Source organism: Lissotriton vulgaris, chromosome 4_1 (genome assembly GCF_964263255.1).
Source record: "Lissotriton vulgaris chromosome 4_1, aLisVul1.2, whole genome shotgun sequence".
Taxonomy (NCBI): domain Eukaryota; kingdom Metazoa; phylum Chordata; class Amphibia; order Caudata; family Salamandridae; genus Lissotriton; species Lissotriton vulgaris.
In genome coordinates this window covers 176,984,949-177,008,049 of record NC_141691.1, presented here as the reverse complement: position 1 = coordinate 177,008,049, position 23,101 = coordinate 176,984,949, and the positions used below count along the sequence as shown (strand labels likewise).

General features: G+C 45.3%; 1 protein-coding gene across 2 annotated transcripts in view; it reads right to left on the bottom strand.

Annotated features, from left to right (window-relative positions):
* SMARCA1 (SNF2 related chromatin remodeling ATPase 1) overlaps positions 1–23,101 on the bottom strand; it is a 2,209,746-nt gene that overhangs the window by 259,169 nt on the left and 1,927,476 nt on the right. For both annotated transcript variants that reach the window (XM_086918497.1, XM_086918496.1), the window contains one exon: positions 18,699–18,821. In XM_086918497.1, the coding sequence (XP_086774623.1) occupies positions 18,699–18,821 (123 nt within the window). The remainder of the gene's footprint in view (positions 1–18,698; positions 18,822–23,101) is intronic.

Here is a 23,101-nt window from a genome sequence, read left to right as displayed (position 1 = left end):
AGCTGAGGGCTGAGAGAATTGCAGAGGCTGGCTCGAGTCGCGCTGCTGAGATGTTATCTTTTAGTTTCCCTGTAAACAATGGAGAAGGCTGTCATGTTGACATTTGTGACCTTTTAATTAGGACTTTCTCCGTGAGAACATCAATAAAATGCAAAGACTTAATTTAAAAGGGAAAATAAAAAGGGGTTTCTTTGACAGTCCCAAACGTCGTGTTAAATGCTCTGCAGAACTGATACATTTGTGTCTCCATGCTAAGTAAAATAATGTTTGCTAGTTGCGTTTATTTGACAGAAAACGAAGTGTTGCATTAAGTCTTAGATAAAAAATAAGATGCAGCCCTTTCCCAAAATTTTGAAGGCTACAGGCTACAGGCCTAAGTAAAAACGATTTGCTAATTAGGAATTATTTTCACAGTGGAAATTATAGGTGCCAAATTAATATGGAGTGTCAGTCTAACCATTTCTTTTAGAATGGTAAAAATAAGGTGGCTTGATGTTGCGAGGTGAACTGACAAGAGAGTAACAGTTAAGTAATGAAAATTGATTTTTGTGTATGTTAAAATGTGTCTTTTTTGTGTTGTGTATTTTTTGTGTATTTTTCTGCTTCTGCCTACAGATTATTCATGGATTGTTCTAAGGCTGACAAGACATGTGCGTTTGGTTAATTGAAAGGTGATGTGTTTTTTTAGTTGGTCCTGTATGTTAGAAGAGAGACAGCAAAGTTATATCTGACAGCAGACTCCCACTGCCTGGTGCTCTACTGTCAAAAGGAGGGTAGGGATTTTAGACCTGACAAATTTAGACAAGCCCAAATATTGGGTTTTGGGCTGCCGGGTTACAGTGCATAAAGTACATGTGCCATGGTGCTGCGTGTCACCGCTGATTCACATATGCTATTGTTTTGTCTGTGCTGTTTTTTTGTGCTTGATATACAGCAAGTATATCTGATGGCTTGACATGTGCATTTTTTTGTGTATGTTTTGTTTTATGTTGTTACTATTACAAGTTCCCCTGTGTTGTGAAGGGATCCGTATGACGATACATATCGTTGCACAACAGTTGGATGGATTTGGTATAATGATAAATTTCACAGATATGGTTTTCATACTGTGAGGAAGACAGGCAGCACTTTTACCAGTGCATGCCTAAATTTGGCTATAATGATATTGAAGAAAACTAAAAAGATATACAGGTTCAAAGTGTGTCACCTGATGTTAGTCACTTACTGCACATTCCCTTAAAGGAATAGGCAGCCCTACATTTATGTATCCTTGATTGGACCTAAGGATGGAATTATAGATCTGTGACTCAAGGTGGCCTAATTTCTATATTGCATTACTTAATCATGTTCTGTTTCCCAAATAGCATAAGGTTTTGTCCCTTGAAAGGAAACCGGGTTTCATTTTTTTTCTCTCCCTGAAGAGAGAACAGGAACATTAGTTAGGATAACCGAATATGGTGTCGTTGCCAGCGGAAGAGGTAAAATTTGTGTAACTTTGGTCTTTTTTGTATTCCCCGTACTCTTGGTGCTGTGTCACATGCCTGAGGCACCCAAGCAAACTCTTGTTCTTCCTATAGATTTTTCCTTTGTTGCTTCTCCCCTGACCGATGTCGCATCGTGCTTAGTTATTGGGGATTTTAGTTGTGTCCTAGTTCCATTTCCCTTTTCCATATTCCTTTCGCCAGTGTATTGTTTATGTTCACACTTCTAGACTGCAGTGATGTATCAGGGACCCCCCATGTTATATATAATTCCCTTTTGAATGACCAGACTGGTTTTCAATAATTTTTCTTAGGTCTACTTCAATGTTTTATTCAGACTGACTGTTGGGGTAGATAGACTGGTTAACTGACCCAATAATATAGTAAGACAAGTTTTCCATCTCAATAGGAGATATCTTAAGTTTACCTTTTGAACATGACGAATTTTCAATGTCTATTTTTAATTTGTCAGTACTGTTCCTGCTGCTTTAATTTTTGGTGGGATCAGATGTGTTCTAATCATGCAAATACCAGGGCTCTCTAGTTCTTGTCTTTTTGTCTGCACATTTGATCATTAGCCTTTGTATTGCATAGTGCACTTAATGCACATTTTTTAAAGGGACTTTTCTTCATGTCCTTGATAATCTGTATTATGTAATTTCTCTATTTGAGATGTTTTAGACAAGGAATTTAGGAACACCTAGGCTTAATTATTGAGGAAAAGATGTATTTACCCCATTAGACAATGCCACTGTGTGAGGACATCCATTTAGATTTCCATGGCGTATTGCCACTCCCTTGCAGATTGCAGGCCACCTGCTTGCAGTCCCCTTGTTAAAACCCATGAACCGGTTTTTTGCTTGATTTGAAGGAAACTAACAATTGTGTTACATTTCCTATATCACTAGGTTCTGCGGGATCTTCCAGAGTCAAAGGAAGAGTGATACCCTGCAGACCTGTGATCGAGACTAAGCCCACTCCCCATCAGTGACCGCTACAGATGAATGACAGACTTCTTGGCTCTACAATTCCTGCAACCAGAAAGTCGCGAGGCTGGACAGCGATCATCAGCGTGCCGTCAATGGTACCTCCCAAGCAAGGCATTTGCTTCATCGGAAGGCATTGCAGAAAAAAAGAGGAGCTGGTTCCTTGTTTGCCACAGAATGAGAGCTTCTGTTTGTTTGAGCTTTCTACCTGTTATGTGCTGGAAACCTCTGACAGCGTACAGTCTCTTGAGCCCTTGGCCCGAGTTTTGGCCACACACACACCTCTTTTCCCTTTGCTCCGACGGAAAGGCACTACATTCTGGTGCCCATGAGAGAGCAGCTTGAGCGTCCTCTGACACTAAATAATGAGTGTTGGAGTCTGAAAGTGCTGCTGATCTTGAGAGGTTGTTTCTCAGTAGTGCTTGGATCTGCACGAGATGCTTTGTGCCCATGATCAATGAAGAGCACATCATTTGTAGTGTCTGCCACAAAGAAGAGACACTGGTGCATTGTTTTGAGACATTGAGACTTTCAAGTGAGCTATGGGTGTTTGCCAGGAGGGCACTCCAACTAAGCAGTACTTTTTCTCATGAAAAGGCCTGAATCGAGAGGCCCAACGCAGAAGAAGACAATGGAAGCGGATTTGATGGACAATAGAAGCCTTCCAAAGAGGCTTATAACGGACTTTGGGCACAGTTGCAAATATAGACTGAGTGATTGCCTATGTAAGGGCAAAAGGATGGTCTGTGGTACTGAAAATTCTGAACCTGTGTTTTAAATATCATGATTCTGTTATGAATTTGGTAACAGCAGACCGTAAACAGTGAGTTCAGCAAGTGCGAGTGTTTTCGTCATGTTACACCAATGGATTCACTGTGTATTTGAAGGTTTTGTTCTGAACCCTCGGGTTCCATCTTGTGCATAGCAGCCATTTTGTGGATTTCCCGTACAGTAGGCCTCACTGTGGCAGAACAAGTATTTAAGGACATAACCTTAGCATGGGTTTGTGCTGACTCCTGCATGACCTGGCGAAAGCTGACCCTGTTGCTTGAGGCTAACCTTGCCAAGCCAGTTCCTGCCCTTTAGCTGATCAAGATTATAGATCAGAGCACAGGACATTGTAAAGATTTACTACACACAAACGTGCCTATCTTACTTCCATCTGTTCCTGTTCCTGCCTCCACGAGCTATTTATGACATGGGCTGTGATCTTACTGTTTTGGGTTTATCCGGCCTTGTCAGCTAGAGAATGTACGCATTATGTGGACATTGTTTATGGCCTGGACTTATCTGGAAAGTGGGTTTGTCATCATACAGTGCTTTGTGTGCACGTCCTGGGAGTGACCAACAATAATGTACTTCGAGGAGAAAATGTGTGCCTAGGGCATAATAAATGGTATAAAAGGTCTGTGCTGAGACCATTCAGCAGGCTGCCTCATTCAGTTGCTTTAGGTGTGACTGGGCGACGTAGCCTCACAATTAATTGTAATAAAGATGTCTTTTCATATTTCAGATTCTCTGTTGATTTCTTTGCTGCTTTTGAATGGACTACCTATTGGTAAGACCCCTGAGAAGAAGTTTGAGGATTTTTAGTACATCACAGGCAGGTCTCATGTAGTCAGTGTTGGGTACAGATCCGATAATGAGCCTTCAACAGGCTGCCTCCTCGAAATCTATGGACTCAGAGGCTCTCTGGAGGGATCGGACGGGATACCAAAGATGATTGCTGCTGCCTCCTTTAGACAGGTTAACTTGTCTGCTCTGCTGTGGCTGTCCGCTGAGGAGGAACGAGTGGAAGCTCTTGAGAAGTTTGCACTGTAGAGACCTATTTGTACATAGGGCGTTGCACAACTCCAAACGATGGGAGCACTGGGACATCATGTGTACACTTCTTATGATTTTTGTGTTTCTTTAACTTACCTGAACTCCACGGTAGGACTTGGCCTTTTTGATTAAAGTTCCCTAAACTTTTTGCTTTCCCCTAGACCATTTTCCTGACCTAGAGATGACGATTTATATGCTGTGGGTACTTTGCCACTGCTGATCACTGTCAAAGTACAGGAGTTCACTATGTAAAATGTAATGGTGATTGGTTGGCCATGATTGGTATGTTGCCTTACTAGTAAAAGTCCCTAGTGATGTACACTGTGTGTGCAAGGGATAGTAATGCAAGGGTGCGTAGAGAAGGGAATGCAGGTCTTCAGTGTAGGGCCTGTGCGTAGAAGGATTAGTTACTTACCTGTAATCCTAGTTCTCTTCCAGGGGTATCCTCATCAAAGTCATAAGCATTAGAATATTCCAGCCCATGCGCAGGACCCCGGAAACACTACAATATATGTGCCCCACATATATATAATTATATATATATACATATATATATGGCGGCTGGCTTGCTGGAGGAAATAAAGCACCTTCACTAAAGCACAAAATCCTGGGTCTGCTCTTTCGTCTTGTTGGACTGGGCTGGGGCGGCTGCCTCTAGTCGATTGGCGAAATTACTGATATATATATATATATATGCAACTGCAGCCTGATACACATCAGAGCTGAATTATGCTGCAAGGACTTCCCATCATAACATGAGAAACATGCATTAGAAATAGGGAAAAAACAACAATAAAACATGTTTTGAAACGGTTTTAGCAGACAGTAGAAAATCCCATAAAGGACTGAAAGCATAGACAGCTCCCAGGCTGCATTGCAAACCACAGTCTAAAAAGACTGAAAAGTTAACTCATAGCAACATAGAATATAAACTGACACCATGCCTTTAAGGAACTCCTGACCCCCAGCTTCCCATCATGCCTCAGGGGTGACAGGTGGGTCAATTCTTTGCGGAGACTGAAAAAAGCCATGGCACAAAGAATGAACAATATTCCCAAAAAGGAAAAGTCCTTTGCCCGGGGAGGCGGCAGGGTTGCTTATGACTTTGATGAGGACACCCCTGGAAGAGAACAAGGACTACAGGTAAGTAACTAATCCTTCTCCTCCAGGGGATCCTCATCAATAGTCAAAAGCATTAGAATAGAGTAGCGAGCCTCACCTCATCTCCCTGCGGGCAAAGGAGTAAAACAGTAATATAACCAATACGCTTAGAAGGACTAAGCATGGACAGATAGTTGGCTATCCAAACGGATTTCTCAAGGAGGCCTGGCCTACTTGAGTATCAGCCCTGGAATCGGATTCTAGGCAGTAGTGCCTCGTAAAGGTATGAACCGTTCTCCAGGTTGCGGCCTTGCAAATTTCTGACATTTTGACATCATGCAAGAAAGCCACTGTGGCTTTCCCCCTAGGGGAATGCGCGTTGGGCGACAACAGTAAGGGTATTTTCTCCAGCTGATAAGCTACGTTAATGCAGGATACGATCCATCTAGAAATGGATCTCTTAGCGGCTGAGAAGCCTGTTCTTATGGTGCCATAATTGACAAATAACGGATCCGTCTTCTTTATGCCCTTGGTACTCTCTAAGCAGAATTTAAGCACTCTTTTGAGGTCCAAGGAATGCAGCGCCCGCTCAGCCGGGGTCGCAGGGTTGGGAAAATAGATGGAAGGGAAATGGACTGATTACTATGAAAATCAGACACAACCTTCGGGAGAAAAGACGGATGCGCCCTCAAGACTACTCTGTTGTGATGGAAAACAGTGTAAGGCTCTTTCATACAAAGCGCTTGGATTTCGCTTACTTTGCGCGCTGATGTAATGGCTACTAGAAAAGCGGCCTTCCAAGACAAATGCTGCAAAGATGCTCTGTGGATGAGCTCAAAAGGTGGGCCCATCAACTTAGATAACACCAGGTTCAACAGCCATGGAGAAGAAGGGTTTCGAACGGGGGCTAAACCTTCTCCAACCCCTGTAAGAAGTCCTTGACCACCTGCATTTGGAAAAAGGAGGGTTGGCTAGGTGACTTCCTGTACGCCGTAATGGCCGACAAATGCACCCTGATAGAAGCATACTTCAACCCAGATCTTGCTAAGTACAGAAGGTAAGGAAGAATGACATCCTCCTGCCCCTTCGTAGGATCGAGGTGATGCTCTCTACACCAAAGAAAAAACCTCTTCCACTTAAACGGATATGACGCTCTTGTGAAGGGTCTCTTAGTCTCTTTGAAAATGTGCATGCAATTTATTTATTTATTTATTTATTTAAAGGTTTGTACCGCGATAGAATTGACTCCCATAGGAGTATCTCTGCGCCCACCGCAAAAGAGAGGTAACACTGTCCTGAAATCTAGGAGAGTTACTGAGCCTGGAATAAGAAGGTTTTTAGACGTTTTCTAAAGATCAAATGATCAGTGCAAAGTTTGAGAGACTCAGGGAGTTTATTCCAGAGGCAGGGTCCCAGATAAGACAGAGCCCTTCTGCCCTGTCTTACTTTTTTAACAATTGGTACTTGCAGCAGAGATTGATTGCTGGAGCGGAGGGTACGTACCGGGTTATAAGGGATTAACTTTTCCACTAGGTATGAGGGGCCTAGACCAAGAATACCCTTATGAACCACACAGCAGGTCTTAAATTTGACGGGTTGGTGAATCGGTAGCCATTGTAGTTTTTCTAACAAGGGGCTTGAGGGGGATCTAGGTGGAGCATTCAGAACCAGCCTTGCAGCAGTGTTTTGCACCATCTGAAATCTGCTGAGAACACCCTCATTTGCCGATGTCAGCAGCCCATTACAGTAATCCAGGCGGCTAAGCACCAGTGCCTGGACCAGCGTCTTCCTGGTTGTATCTGGGAGTAAAGGGAATACTTTACGAAGTAGCCCAATTACATGAAGACAAGATCCAACTGTCTGATTTACGTTATCCTTAAAAGACAGATCTCGATCTAGCCGCATGCCCAGGTTCTTTACCACCTGTTTGGGGACAGGGACAGGTCCTAACTCTGGGGGCCACCAGTCTGGAGTCCACAGCATTGTGGCTTCCCCAAAAAGCATAACCTCAATTTTCCCCACATTACACTGTAGGAAATTCAAAGCCATCCACTGAGAGACCGCCTTCATACCTTCGCAGAAGGATTGTTTGACCAGCGAGTTTAGAGACTTAAAAGGGAAGAGGAGCTGAGTGTCATCAGCATATGACACTGGGATAAAACCGTAAGATCTTATAATGCTGGCCAGGGGGGCCACATAGATGTTAAAAAGGGTAGTGCTTAAACAAGACCCCTGTGGCACCCCCTTTGTGAGTTCTACCGAGGCAGATCTAAATGAGCCCATAGTAACACTCTGTGTACGGTCAGATAGGAAGCTCCTCAACCAGGCCAATGCCGAACCCTCAAGCCCAGCCTCTACCAGCCGCCTGAGCAAGATGTCATGTGATATGGTATCGAACGCTGCCGATAAATTCAGTAGCACCAGAATCACTGAATGCCCTTTATCCTGGTACATACGGATGTCATCTGTCACCGAGAGGAGAGCAGATTCGGTGCTATGACGTGGTCTGAAGCTTGACTGGGAATTGTTCAGGTTTCCTGTGCGCTTGATAAAGCTAGATATTAACGTGCTTTTCCGTTAATTTGCCCAAGTACGGAAGGAGCGATATAGGCATTAGGTTGGACAGTTCAGTCCATGGGATGGAAGAGTGCTTCCGAATAGGTCTAACCATTGCTGTCTTCCACTCTTGTGGAACCCGGCCCTCGGCAAGAGATAGGCTGAGGAGGGACTGGATCGTAGGACCGAGTACCCTACCCACCGATGCCAAGGTTGCCAGGATAAGGTCTGAAGGTGAGCCACTCTTGATTTGACCAATGAGGTCCTCTACCTCACCCAGGGAGGCAGCAGGAAACTCGGTAAGCATGATGGAATTGGCTGCCCTTCTTTCCTGAGATGGTAACAGAAGCCAACCCATATGAAGGCTTGAGTCAGTGATTTTATCATAGATCCTGTCTATCTTGTTGGTAAAATAGAGGGATATGTTGTCGTAAAGTTGTTGCGACGATAGATCAGGACTCTCACAAGCCCTTGGTTTAGTAAATGTCTGGAGCATCCGATAGAAAACCTTGGGAGCATTACCTGCCTCCGTGAGTTGTGAGGCAATATAGGTCTAACGGGCTGACCTAATGTTCTTATGATAGGAAGCCAAGGCTGAGAAATAGCAATTCTTATCGACCTCAGAATGAGACGATCTCCAAGTTTTTTCAAGCTTCCTACAGGCCTGTTTATAAGATCTTAATTGGTCAGTAAACCAAGCTTCCTGCCATTGTGCAGTCCGTGGCTTATGTATTTTTAGAGGGGCAATGGTTTCCACCGCAGCGTAGATGGCAAGATTGTATTTAGACAGGGCCAATTCAATGTTATCGGAGGCTAAAAATCGTGGTTCAACATATTTCTCTCGCAAGACTTATTGAGAGATTTTATGCCATTGTCTTCGCAGCAGAGGTGGAGGTAATGGCTGGCTCGGGGGTTTAATCCAATCAGGCATAACAAATTCTATTACCGAGTGATCAGTCCAATTTACCTGTTTGGGGGGATAACATACGATGTTAGGGGAGTTGAATAGAACAAGATCCAAAGTATGTCCTGCCCGATGGGTGGGGCCAGTATTATCCCCAATAGGAGAATATTGGCTAAAAGGGACTGAGCCTCCACATTGTCCATCAATTCACTATGTACATTGAAGTCCCCTAGGAGCAAAAAATCATTCCCGGGGTAAGTGTACGGGGCCAATGCTTCAACTAGTGAGATGGAAAAAGTCGTTCACGAGCCAGGGGGGCGATAAACTAAGGCCCCTTTCCAACCGGCCCTTGTAGGAGTATTGATCCTAAAGATCATTAGTTCCATATCAGCAGTACAACAGTGATCCAGTATTGAGATGGTTATGTCGCATTTATGAACTATGGCGATACCACCACCAGCCTTTTTGGGTCTATCCATCCTCACTATTTTATATCCTTCCGGAATGCCAAGGGTAATCATCAGGACCGAATGGGGTTTCAACCACGTCTCCGTCAGGAAACACAGCTCGGGTTGTCAGGAGGCAGTTTCAAATGCCGGTATATCAGGACCTTAGGAGCCATGCTGTCAAGTTCAGAGAGGGAAGGTTGGGATAAAGAATCCTCCCGCTCATCTTGAACAGTAGGTCCGGCCTGCAAGGTAGTCTCCTGTGTGGAAGTACCGACAGATGAAGAAGGTCCGGGTACCACAACTGCCGTGGCCAGTCTGGAGCTATCTGAATCATCTTCATGTTGGATCTGATGAGCTTGAACACCACCTTCGGGATTAGAGGCAGGGGAGGAAAGGCGTAGGCAAATGTCCCTGACCAATCCATCAAAAGCGCATTCCCCCTTGTCCCTGGACAGTGGAATCTGGATGCGAAGGTGTGGCATTTTTTGCTTTTGTCGTCTGCGAACAAATCTATTGCTGGATGACCCTAACGATGCAAAAGGTCTGCCACCACCTCGTCGTTTAGCACCCAGTCTGGCTGATCTCCGAAGTGTCGGCTGAGTGCGTCTGTCTTGATATTTTGCTCTCCTGGAAGGTGCACTGCCACCACCGAGAGGTTCCAGGCGAGAAGCCAGTGCCAGATCGCCTGGGACTCCAGGGAGAGAGGACGTGACCGTGTACCACCCTGTTTCTTTAAATAAAACCTGGTGGTCATGTTGTCGGTCTGGACCAGGACCGAGCTGGATTCGATTGCAGGTAGAAAAGCTTTCAGAGCAAGGTGAACTGCTCGCATCTCCAGTATGTTGATGTGGTAGGATTGCTCCTTTGCCGACCACCGTCCTTGTATCTGAAGGCACCCCATGTGTGCCCCCCAGGCTTGCAGAGACGCGTCTGTCACCACCGATTGCACTGGAAGGGGCTGGTGAAAAGGGACTCCCACCAACAGATTCCGAAGCTGAGTCCACCATTTGATGGAGGATCTCGCTGCCTGGGAAAGACCGATCCGATCTTCCCAGCGGCCTGTCGATTGATCCCACTGGTCCTCCAGAGTCTGCTGCAATGGGCGCATTCTCAGCCTGGGGTTGGGGATGAGAAAGATGCAGGAAGCCATGGATCCCAGCAGGTATGCCATCTGCCGGACTGTTGGACTCGGCATCTGGAGTAGAATCCTGCACTTCTGCTGCATTAAAGAAAGTCTCTCCTCCGAAAGAAACGCTCTTCCCAAGCTTGTGTCAAGAACGGAGCCTAGGTAATGGATGGTCTGGATGGGCTGTTGCACTGACTTCTCCATGTTGACATGGAGGCCGAGATTGTGTAACTGTTGCAGACAGACTTGGAAGTCGTTTCTCACTTGCAGAGGGGAAGGACCAGAAGCCAGTAGTCCAAGTATGGATAGACGAAGAGACCTTTTCTGTGCAGGAAGGCTGCCACCACTGCCATGCATTTGGTGAAGACTCACGGAGCTGACTTGAGCCCGAAGGGCAGGACTTTGTACTGGTAGTGTTTGTGGCCGACCACAAACCGCAGGTACTTGCGATGATGTTGTGCAATCGTAATATGGAAGTACGCATCTTGGAGGTCCACTGAACACATCCAATCTCCTACTTTTAGATGTGGACATATTTGGTGAAGGACCAACTTGCGAAACTTCTCCTTCACTATGACCTTGTTCAGAAGTCGAAGGTCCAGGATAGAACGAAACTTGTGCTCCTGATCTTTTTTAGGGACAAGAAAGTACCTGGAGTAAACTCCTCTTCCTCTTTGAGAGGGAGGAACTTCTTCGATAGCTTGCTTTTGAAGAAGCGCCTTTACCTCCTTTCGAAGCAGCTTTATCTGGTGAGAACGAGACTTTTTCTGGCGGTTTGTCCTTTGGAAGCGCACAGAAACGTAGCGTGTATCCATTGCGCAGTATATTCAGCACCCAACGATCTTTTGTGATGCTGCACCACTCAGCCAGATGTTGTGAAGCACTTCCTCCCACTGGCGTGGGCAACGGCATCAGAGGAAGCCACTACTCATGACTTCCCTCCTGCTCTCGCTGTGGTAGAGGATTGCTGCTGGTGACCACCTCTACCTCTGTTTGACTTTCTTCCCTGAAACTGGGACTTGCCCTTGTTCTTGTTCTGGGACCACTGAGGGGTTTGAACCCTTTGCTGAGGCCCCTTGCATTGGTTTGGTCTGTACCGACGCTTGAACTCTTTCTTTTTCTCAAAATCGACTGCCTTGAGAGTGTCCAGTTCGGTTTTCATTCTATTCATCTCCTCTTCTGCGTGGGTGCCGAAGAGAGAGGAGCCAGAGAATGGGAGGTTCAAGATTCTCTGTTGCGCATCCGGTTTGAGTTCTTTCAATCTCAACCAGGATGATCTCCTGGCGCATATTCCATGCGCGTAAGAGTGCGCCGATAGCACCGCGCCGTTCGCCGCTGTGCTAATCAACTGGTTTGCCACCAGAGATCCTTCGGTTACTATCTCGTCAAAGTCCTTCTGGTCTTCCTTTGGCAGCCTGGTCTTGAAGCGTTCCAAGGAATCCCATAAAGATCTGTCATAACAGCCGAACAAGGCAGCCGCGCTGGAGACCTTTAGGGTAGAAGCCGCAGAATTGCAGACCCTGCGACCCCATGGTCCTGGGTCCTGCTTTCTTTATCCGGTGGAACCGAGGAAGTAGCAGTGACAGCATGTGCTTTTCGTGCTGCGGCTACGATCACTGAGTCTGCAGGTGGATCCGTTTTAACGAAGACCAAATCTGAGGCAGTTGGCTTGGATTTCTATTGGATGCAAGCCGGCACCGCCTTAATAGTCGCTGGAGACAGCAAAGTGTCCATGACAATGTCAAGAATCCCTGGAACCAAGGGAAGCAATGGTCGAGATGAAGTCTCCTGATGAAGTGTCTCGAAAATCACTGTTGTTGTGATTTGAGGAACAGACATCTCGATGCTGAGTTTCTGAGCCCCTCTCTGCAGAACCTCATGGTAGGTATTAATGTCATCTATTGGAGAGACCCTAGAGATAGGGCTGTCCGAGAGCGTAGGGGAATAATCCCTCTTTGAGGAGCGGGTAGAGGAAGTAGATGGTGTTCTTCTACTTCTGCGAGGATCACTGTGCCTTCTTTCTCGTGATCTGACTGCGCGTTCCTCCCGTCTGGGGGAACGTGATCTATAGTGCCTTTCCTCAAGGGACCTCTCTGTGTGGGCTCTATGTCTGGGAGTGCTCTCCCTGTCCACTTCTTCCACCAGTCTTTGAAGAGGAGACCTGTGAACAGGACTGGCATACTCCTGCATTCGCCTCGTCGCCCGTGAATCCTGCCAGTGATGTAAGGGCAGTTGCCATCTTGGGGACAACCGAACAGCAGAAGGAGCCTCCTTTTGTCGTGAGGGAGACTTGTGGACCTGGCTTCTGGCTTCCGGAGTGGCTGATCTTGTAGAAGCCCGCCTGGAAGAGTGAGAGGACGAATGGCGTGAGGCTGACTCCGTCACCAGGACAACCGATCCCTCTCTAGATCTCACTGAGGCAGGTCTCGACGTCGGGCGTGAGCCTCTCGACACCGAACCAGCACGCATTCTTGACGTCGATCTTGGTTCCTGACTTCTCGGTGTCGGGGACAACGCTGTATGGATCTCCCGTCTGCTCGACATCAAACGTTGTCTCGACGGCGACCGGTGCCGGTGAGAAGCAGGTGAAGAATGCTGATGCTTCAACGTCGAACGGCGGAGGACTTCTCTCTCTCGACGCGGAGCGCGCTGAGACGACAGCGGAGCAGTGTCCAATCTCGACGTCGAAGGTCTGCAAGATGACGGCGGGGGGTATGCGCCCTCGACACCGAACGCCGTCGAGACGACAACTGAGATCTCACCCTCGACGCCGATCGCCGCCAAGTTGACGACGGCGGAGGACTATTGGCTCTCGACGTCGATTGCTGATGGATCTGCGATGACGGAGGTGAACCTGCTCTCGACGCCGAACGTCGTGTCGACGACGGTGGAGGGCCTCTACTCCTCAACGCCGATCGTCGCCGGGGTGACGACGGCAGAGGGGTGATGCTTCTCAACGCTGATCGCCGCATTGTTGACGACGGCGGAGGGGTGATGCTCCTCGACGCCAATAGTTGCCGGGTTGACGACAGTGGAGGGGTGACGTTCCTCGACGCCGATCTTCGCCGGGTTAACGATGGCGGAGGGCTTTTGTCCCTCGACGCCGATCGTCCCCGGGTTGTCGACGGCGGAGGATCACGAATCTTCGACGTCGACGATGTACCTGAATGACTCTTTCTTCTCGATGGCGAGCCCGCTGTCGAAGGTCTTTTCTTGGATAAATGACCTACCGGTAGATCTTTTCTCAGCGCCGAGCCCAATGCTGAAGTTGAAGGATGTGAGGTCTTGCTTCTAGATGGTGTTCTAGACCTCTTGGAGCCCTTCCTCACCGGAGACCTTCCTCTAGATGATTTATCTGCCAGGCCATACAGGCGAATTCAGGGTTCTCCTGGACAGGGTTTGGCAGTGAGGACAGGTTTTAGGATCATGATCCTCAGGGAGACAAAGTATACGGACCTCATGCGAGTCAGTCTTGGCCTTCTTTTTACCACAAGTAGGGCAGGAGTCAAAAAGAGATGGCATTTTAAGATGTTAGAAATGCCCAAAACTGCCAAAAAAAGACATTCCCTTACTTCAAAAGATGAAAAACGTCGAAGTAAGGTATTAAAGTTGTGAAAAGTGAAGAGAATTTCTGCCAAAAATCAGAAAGAAGGGCACCTGTGTTGCCAGGATCTTTCCTGAAGGAGCCGGAAAGAACAACTGACCCAACCGTCACCCCGGAGGCATGATGGGAAGCTGGGGGTCAGGAGTGCTTTAAAGGCACGGTGTCAGTTTATTTCTGTGTTGCTATGAGTTAGCTTTTCAGTCTTTTTAGACTGTGGTTTGCAATGCAGCCTGGGGGCTGTCTATGCTTTCAGTCCTTTATGGGATTTTCTACTGTCTACTAAGCATTAAAACAGTTTCAAAACATGTTTTATTGTTGTTTTTTCCCTATTTCTAATGCATGTTTCTCATGTTATGATGGGAAGTCCTTGCAGCATGATTCAGCTCTGATGTGTATGAGGCTCCAGTTGCTTATTTGTATATATATATATATATGTATATATATATAATTATATATATGTGGGGCACACATATTGTAGTGTTTCCGGGGTCCCGCGCATGGGCGGGAATATTCTAATGCTTATGACTATTGATGAGGATCCCCTGGAAGAGAATGCTACGTTAGCATGTAGTCCTGACAAGTGCATCCACTTGTCAGGCCTGACTTTCCATTTTACATACACATGGGGCACACCTGTGGTAGGTACTGAGTAATCCCTGGGCAGGGTGCAGTGTAGGTAAAATGAGATGTGTGTTATGTTCTGACAGTGAACAACTCTCTATTTCGTTTTTCACTGCTGAAAGGCCATTCTGCCCATAGGACAGAATGGGGGAGGCTGGGTGTTGTGTTTGTAAGCCTAGTTTCCTGTCAGTTTATAAAGGAGAGGGGAAGTTTGCTATGTACGGACTCACAGTGTCATAATGCATCTTTCTGTGAAGGTGGTTTTGTCACTGTGTGTTCATAAACTACTATTTTAGAAAGCGGTTGAGTTTTATGCTCTAAGCATTTCTGTGTGTCTCTGAAATGTGGATTGTCTGTATGGAACTGAAAGGTGAGAGGAGCTGGGAGAGGTCTTGACCCAGAGAGGGGTTGAGATGGCACCAGGCTGACCTGAATCTGGAGAGCAGGGGGAAGAGAAGCCCGGGAGGTGAATAGGCCTGGGCTGGTGCTATAAACCAATAGACCCACCTCCGGCTGAGTGATTAAGGATCCAGACCCCCAGTATCAAAGGGAGAGAGGTGACACTGGGAGGGAGACACCCTGCACTGATTTAGGGAGGGGTCAGGGACCCCTGAACAAATACAAACTTCAAAGACATTAAGGGGTATAACTATGGGAGCTGAAGACCCTTAACGTTGGAAATGAAACAGATATGGATTGAGAGTGAAAAGGCTTGGACCCATTCTGTGGTCAAGAGAAACCTCTGCAAAAGAAGGTGCAACTGAAGAGACTGCTGTGGATAGACCAATTCTTACTTCCTGATCTGGGGCTGGTCTACGGTTTGCTGTTCTATCTAAAGAAGAGGCTGTTGGGACTGTGCTTGGAGGCACTGGATGCCCCTGCTTGAAGAAGACTGTGCTTTGTGCTGTGTCTTGAAAGCCCAAGGGCCCGAGGTGAGCTGGCTCCCTGTTTTGGAAATACAGGAATATAAAAGTTTCCAGAGAAGACTCTCAGATACGCCGTGGGTGTGTGTGCTCTGTCTAGCCTGAGGCCTTTGCAAGTTCTGCCCTGTGATCTTGGGCACCTGGAGGTCCAAGTGGAACTCGGACCCGCAGTATGTGTGTCGTGGTGCAGCCAGGGAGTTGGTGAGAAGTGCCTGGACATCGTGTGCACCAACAGAGGAAGTGAATCTCGGACGTGCTTGGTGCGTGTTGTGGTGCAGCCCGGGTGTTGGTGAAGAGCGCCGGGGTCTCGTAGGCACCAAAAGAAGAAGTGAGTCTCCAACGTGCAAGAGTGGGTGTCGTGGTGCAGCCAGGGCATTAGGGAAGGGCGCCTGGACATCGTGTGCACCGGGAGAAGAGTTGAGACTCAAACACGCAAGAGTGTGTGTCGTGGTGCAGCCAGGGCATTGGTGAAAAGCGCCTGGACATCGTGTGCACCAGGAGAGGAGGAGAGGCTCGAATGAGCAGGGTGCTTGTTGAGGTGCAAGCAGCACATTGGTGAAGAGAGCCGGATCGTCGTGAGCATCAGAGACGAGGCGAGTCTCAGACGCGCAGTGTGCATGTCAAATTGCAACCAGAGGTGCTGGTGAGGAGTTCCGGGTTTGGGTGTGCACCAAATTGAAGTTAAGTCTCCACAGAGCTGAGGGCGGGTCTTGGTGTGGACTGAGACCGCCGGAGTGAGGGCCAAGTCATTGGGGCCCTAGGAGTCGATCAGTAGCGGCCAGCAACAGCAGCCACGATAGAGCTGAGCCGCCGGCCCGAGTCCGCCGCAACCTGTGACGAAGTTCTGAATCAAGGCCCAAGTCGCAGACGTCAGGGAGGAGAGTGGGATCTCACCCACTCACGTGAATCAACACCTGGGGTGGGGTGCGGGCCGGAGGGACACTCTCTTCGCTGTTGCTTCCGCTCGGATCCCGGCCCGTGCTGACCTAAGATGGGGCAGTACTGGGGTCGGAGTGGGAAGCAGTACTTTTTGTGTTATCATTTGATCCATAACGAGGGGAATGTTAATGGAGCACGTACAACTGTCGTATTATACTTTGCATTATTGCTGCTAACAAACTATCGTATGACGCCTGACCTCATTTGTGCCGGACACACTTTATGCTTAGTGCGCTACGAGCTGGGATATTTCTCCATTGCATATTACCTGATTGTAACGTGGCGCATTGCATTATTTCTTCAGTGTACAGTATCTGAGTATAACGTGGCACAGTGCATTATTTCTTTATTGCACAGGATTGTAGCGTGAAGCAGTGCTTTGTTTCTTCCTAGTACATGGCATGCTGGTGGTGATACTCATTGCATTATTCCTTCAATTGCAAGTACATGACTGTGGCGCTACATTTGGCATTGTTTCTCTGTTGCACAGTATAAGAGAATATCATTAAGCATTGCAGTATTGTTTACTTTTGCAACATGTGTGATTCTAGCAATATGACTTGCCTAACCTTTTGGGAAACGGTTAGAAGTGAGCTTAGCTGTTGGTTAGAAGTGGTGGTTGGGATCAGAACATACCAACCCACCGGAAAGAAAACTACCCATTCTTATATGTTGATTTTGTATCGTTTGGTCGTATCGTATAATTGCTTATATAAAGATTATACAAATGTTTATCAATACTTGTGTGGAGTCTATTTGTGATGACATCATGGGGTTACTGTGAGCGTGGTTGCACATACTGAACACTAGTGCCTTGGAGATAAGCCTGGCTGCTCGTGCCAAGCTACTAAAGAGGTGAGCAGGGCTATCTCAGATGGTGGCCTTACTCAGCCTAGGGTTGAAGCGAGGGGTTGGGGACGCAGGCCTCCAGCATTTGGTGGTGGGGGTGGTAAGTGACAGGGACCTCCAATTCCAACATCCACGATCTTGATATGTAGCAATCTTGGGTTCCGCTGCAGGAGAGAGAGCGCGACTATGCCTTTGACCGGGTTTGAGACTGCTTTTGTGACTTCCTTCAGAGCTCGGCAACAGCGAGTTTGTCAGCATGGTTGAGAATTACATTTTCCCATCACATACAATACTTTGTAGTGTCCATGGTACTGAGGCACCACAGGCAGACTTTGTGTATGTCTCTCATACGCATTTGTCATTGACAATCAAAACTGGGCTTGAATGCTGTAGTTTTAGGGCCCATAATTGCACCCTAAAATAGTTTGGTGACACAAACAAGTTTTTCTGCAGGAAATTTCGGTTAGGATACAGGACTGCTAGCTCCAGATCTGCATCGAAGAGCATGGAAAGTAGGCCTGGGTGGTAAATTCCGTTCCGCTCACGGAATTTGCGAAATTTGGGTAATTTCACGTTCTGCGGAGAACTCAGAATTGCCAAAAATTCCCCGATCGCGGCTTCGCGGAATTTTTTGCTTGTTCGCGCTTTAAAAATGCGTGTTTGCAAGATATTTCTCCCCAAGCACGCAAACAGTGTTCGCGAACAGGAAAAAAGCATAGCGAACGGCCAGAACAAGCAATGCCGCATGTTCGCTGAACTTTTGCGTGCTCGCTGAGATTTTTTACCGTTTCGCTGAGCTTTGCGCGAGTACAAAAATTCCACCCATCCCTAAATTGAAAATAAAGGAACTGACATCAGCAATTAGAGGTCGCGGTCTTATAATGGCCTGGACCGGCAGCGTAGTTGCATGACTCACCTGTCGATGTGCAAGGGAATTGCTTTGAAATTCCCAGATCCATCCTGGGGGAAATTCACAAGGTGAGAAATCTGCTTGAGAAGTCTTTATCAGAGGCGTGCAGTCATTGAACAGATGGCACACATGAATACAATATGAGGTTTGGTGGCTCAGCGAACTAATACATCCACTCCAGGAGTCAGTGTATGTCAATATGGTAATAGTTTCTAACCCCGCGGCTCAATTTAGCCTTTCCTCTATTTTTGAGGGCCACGAGGAGACTAAAAATGTACATCTATTAGACAGCATTTATAACCCCCTCAGCTTTAACTTCCACTTCATGAATATAGATGTTATGTCACATTGAAGGAAAGAGAGGTGGAGTCCAAAAAAAAAATACAATTATGAATGCATGATTGCACTGTTTATTTTCATTTTACTTGCGTAAGTAGTTTCTCTTTTTCCTCTGTCTCTTCTGGATTGAGAGTTCCTGCTTCATCAATTTTTTTCTGCTCCTCCTTTTGCACCTGAACTGAATTTGGCAGGTCAATATTCCTGGGAACCTGGGTAAGTAAGCACAAAACAGAATAAAAAAGAGCACTTACAAAAAGCACAAGGAACATCATATGCTTACTCAACAGTGCTAAGATGGATCGAAAATAACAACCCATAAAAACATATTTGTTCAAAGTCCTATACTTCAGCAATTTGTTTAAAAATCAAACCAGCTAATTAGGAAATAAAGGCCAAACTGTGATTGATTAGGCAGACAAACTGTTTTTACAAACGGTTTTAAATTACAATAATGACCACATTTATAGGGCAAACCTTCCTAGTGCAAAAAACATTTGTGCCAAATGTCTTCTGGATTTTTGCACATTTATGAATAGCACTTAAAATCAACAATAATGAATAGGCATGTTTTTAGCATTTCAACTTTGCAGTTTTGGTACCACATCAACACTGTTTAAAGCTCAGTTTTACAATCACCTTAAAAACATTTTTTTAAGTGAGTACAAAAAGCATATGCAAGCAATCAGTATTTCTCATGGAATCAGCGCATCTGTAGATGAGCATCAAAAAGAAACTACAACAGTTATCAGCATGACACCATCCTTTATATAAGCTCTTAAATGTTTAAGTCCAATTACTATAACAAACAGACCAGACTGGAAAGGATCTCAGAGGAACAAGTTACTTTGGTAACACTTTATCTGGTAGTGACTCTAACTAGCCTCAGAATCCTTATCTTAGAATTATCCTCAGGCATCAGACGGGACCAAGATGTTTTTTGCAGTGCCCTTGCACGCTGTTAGGTGGCATTGTTCGGCTCCACATCAGCGTGGTCATCCATGCCAGAACTGATATACGTAGTAGCTATATAGGCCTCACCTCTGTGTTCTGCCGTCAGTTAATTTTTTGCGACTTTCCACATCAGGAGTGTGGAGCCACAATGAAAATGAGCCACTAGTGTGAATTTGTATTACCCTTTTCAAAGGGAAAAATCCTCATCCTTGAATCGGGTTGCAGAGCGGGGAGCATAGGAGGGTCGATACAGTATCTGCGGCTAGATAGTTTCTAGCAGATAAAGCCTTAGGAAAGGTAAGTAACTTGTTCATCTGATAGAGACTTCTAGACGCAGATTCCTTACATTGTAATTGATACCCAGGCAATGCCTTTCCTGAAGCAGGACGCAAACCCAATTCTAACCAGAATGTCCTACAGGACCGAACAGACAAAATGTCCATCTCAACATACCTGACTGTCCAGGCAGTAGCACTTAGTAACAGTGTGTAAGAAGACACACGCAGCAGCCTGGTATATGTTCAGGACCGGAACTCCACAAGCTAATGCAGTGCTTGCAGTTTTGTTTCTTGTACAGTGAGAGCAAAAGTCCTCAGTACTTCTTGGCCAATGCATAGCAGATCTTTAGGCAGCGCACTATCGATCGGGAGATGGTTAGTTTTTGCAAAGCCTTACTTTTCTTGTCCCCGACATACCCTATGAAGAGTTGATCTTCAACCTAGAACAGTTTTATGAGGTCAAGGTAGAACAATAACGCTCTGTTTGAGTCCTGACAGTGGAGTCTCTTCTCTCCTCTCTTTTAAAAGGATGAGTTGGGGCAAAGAAAGAAGGTAGGGTAATGGTTTGGCCTGTGTAAAAAGGAGTGACCACTTTTGGAAGGAAAGAGGCACGTGTACGAAGAACCAGTTCATCAGGGTAGAAGGTCATTATGGTGAATGCACTGAGAGAGCCTTTAACTTGCTGACCCTCCTGGCCGATGTAACAGCCATTAGAAAAGCGGTCTTGATGGTCCATAACCTAAAACAGCAGTTGTGCCATGCCTCAAAAGGCTAGCACATAAAGAAAATGAGGACCAGTTTAAATCCCACAGGGGCAGGATGAATTTCTTGGGCAGAAACAGGTGTTACAAACCTTTGAGAAATCTCGCCACAACAGGTGACTTGAATAAGGATGGTTGATCCGGCAAAAGCAAAAATGCAGATATGACTGAAAGACAGCCCTTAACTGTGTTTAGCTACTAGAATAGTGGTAATTTTACTAGGTATTGGCGCCACTGAGGGATGTACACCTGTCCTAAATACAGGTAATCAATTATAATATTTCCACGGTGCTACAAGGAGAAGAGAACCACTTTCTCTCTTCTAGTTAGGCAAATGCCACAAGATGCTTGAGACTCCTTAGCACACGTTTAGTATATTATGTTACAATTATATACATGTGTTTCCACCATACAGTTCACACACAAAATAAATTCTCATTCCTTTTATTCAGGGTTGGTTGTTGTTTATTTCAGGAGACGTCACAGCCGACACGTGTTTCGTCGTTTTGGGGAATGTAACCCCCGACTTTTTCAAGGCTGTTAGAAAAAAGGAGTAATGTTGTTGTAATACATTACTACTGTTCTTAACATTTTTTCTCGTCTTATTGTTATCATCATTTTGTGACTTATATAGATATACTGGTGGTGTGATAATCAAGTTAAAACCATTAGTGCATGTTTGTTTTAATAAAGCACAGAGTATTTACAATCTGTGGGAATTATTATTTCATTAACATTTTAAGGAGTATGAGCCCATTTAGTGACATGGAGAGACCGGTGAAAGTGTAATTAGCGTTATTTTCGGGATGGCATGCAAGTTCTTTTAAAGAACAATTGTGAATAATATCTGTGTTTTTATTATATATTAGTGAGTTCATGCATATTTAAGAACCATGCGCTTGGTACCTATTCTCCACTGTTTCTTTAGTTCTGTATGGAAGAATACAGGGGCGAATAGTCAGTTCACATTTGATCCAGTTGGTGCTATATTTGATTAATTATTCAGTCCATATTGTATGTATAAACTTTACTTACATAATTTGAGGTGATAATTCCAACCCTCAGAGGGGTTCTTGTGGGGATGATGTAAGTATAACGGAATCTTCTTCCAAGTATTGACCAGGATATTGGTTCAATATTAGTAAGCTGCAAATAATGTGTCAGACTTAGTGTAGGCTGTACAATGACACACGCAGTTTTCTGACTCTACTTTAACTAATTTGGAAAAGTCACATACATCTTTATAAAACAATGTTTATATTATACTAAAGGGTATTCATTTTGAATATTTAAAGCAGAAAGGAGTGTTCTAGTATTTGGTAGTGCTCCCCTTATTTTGCCCTCGTGTTATATATTTAATTTAAGTTGTGGTTTGGTTTGATTTTAATATGAGGCAGTGCCGTACTGTTACTCTTCGTGGTGCTCCCCACATTGAGTTACCCCGTGTTTATCCCCGTTATCGATACCGTTGTTAGTTTCTGTCTTAATACTGACATAATTAAATTACAGCCATTAGCGATCGTTCGTGCTGAGTCCCACACAGTTACGTGCGGACTGCGCATACACAGCAGCTTTCTAAATCTAATCGTAATACACGATCCCTGAAGTTGTTATTGTTCCTTACCTTATCGTGGTGTTCTCGGGAGGTTATACGTCCCTTCTGCTACCTCTAAGTTGCAGTGTTTGTCCGGTCGATTTGGCGCCATGTATTTAAGTCGGAAATAATACCCGTTTGTCTACACGCTTCACTTCCGGTTCGTGTCTATCTCACAGAAGTCCCATCCCATGATTTTCTTGTTGCTACTAAGTCGGCCATATTGGACTACCTACAAAGTATAGTGAGAATGGCCCTTTTGGCAGTATCTTTAGTTAGTGATATATCTCGATGTCTATTAAGCTTATATTCATTAAAGAATAACATATTTGTATATTAATATCTGTGATTCACGGTTGATACGTATTTTCGGAATATATAAATTGTTCGAAATAATTAAATCAAATAATATTATCGAATGATTTATGGGTTGGGGATTTGTTTAGGTCCGAACTATATTGCGGTGGTAATCAATTTATAACTGTCATTCTGCCGATGCTTCTCACTTTCATAGTTCATCCTGATATTGGTGAAATTCCTGTTTTCAAAAGTGAGGGTTTCTAATTAGTAGTAATAAACTTACCATTTAGTGCTCCCATTATGTATATGTTTTGTATGGTTCACAGTGTTCACTATAAAATTTATTTTGGGCCAGTCTCTATTCTATCGAATTTCTCCATCCAAAATGGGCTCAGAACATTGTTTTATGCCATTAAGTGGCCCACATCAAAGATCAACACACAGGCATACAATACAATTGATTAATGCTCATATATAGTACTGATTGTCTTTCCTTGCATGTACAAATTACTCATTAATCACAGTACATTCTAATCAGGTTCTACAGATATATGATCCTACTGTGCTTACGTGCCTAAAAAATAATGTAGCTCCTGATCAATGTT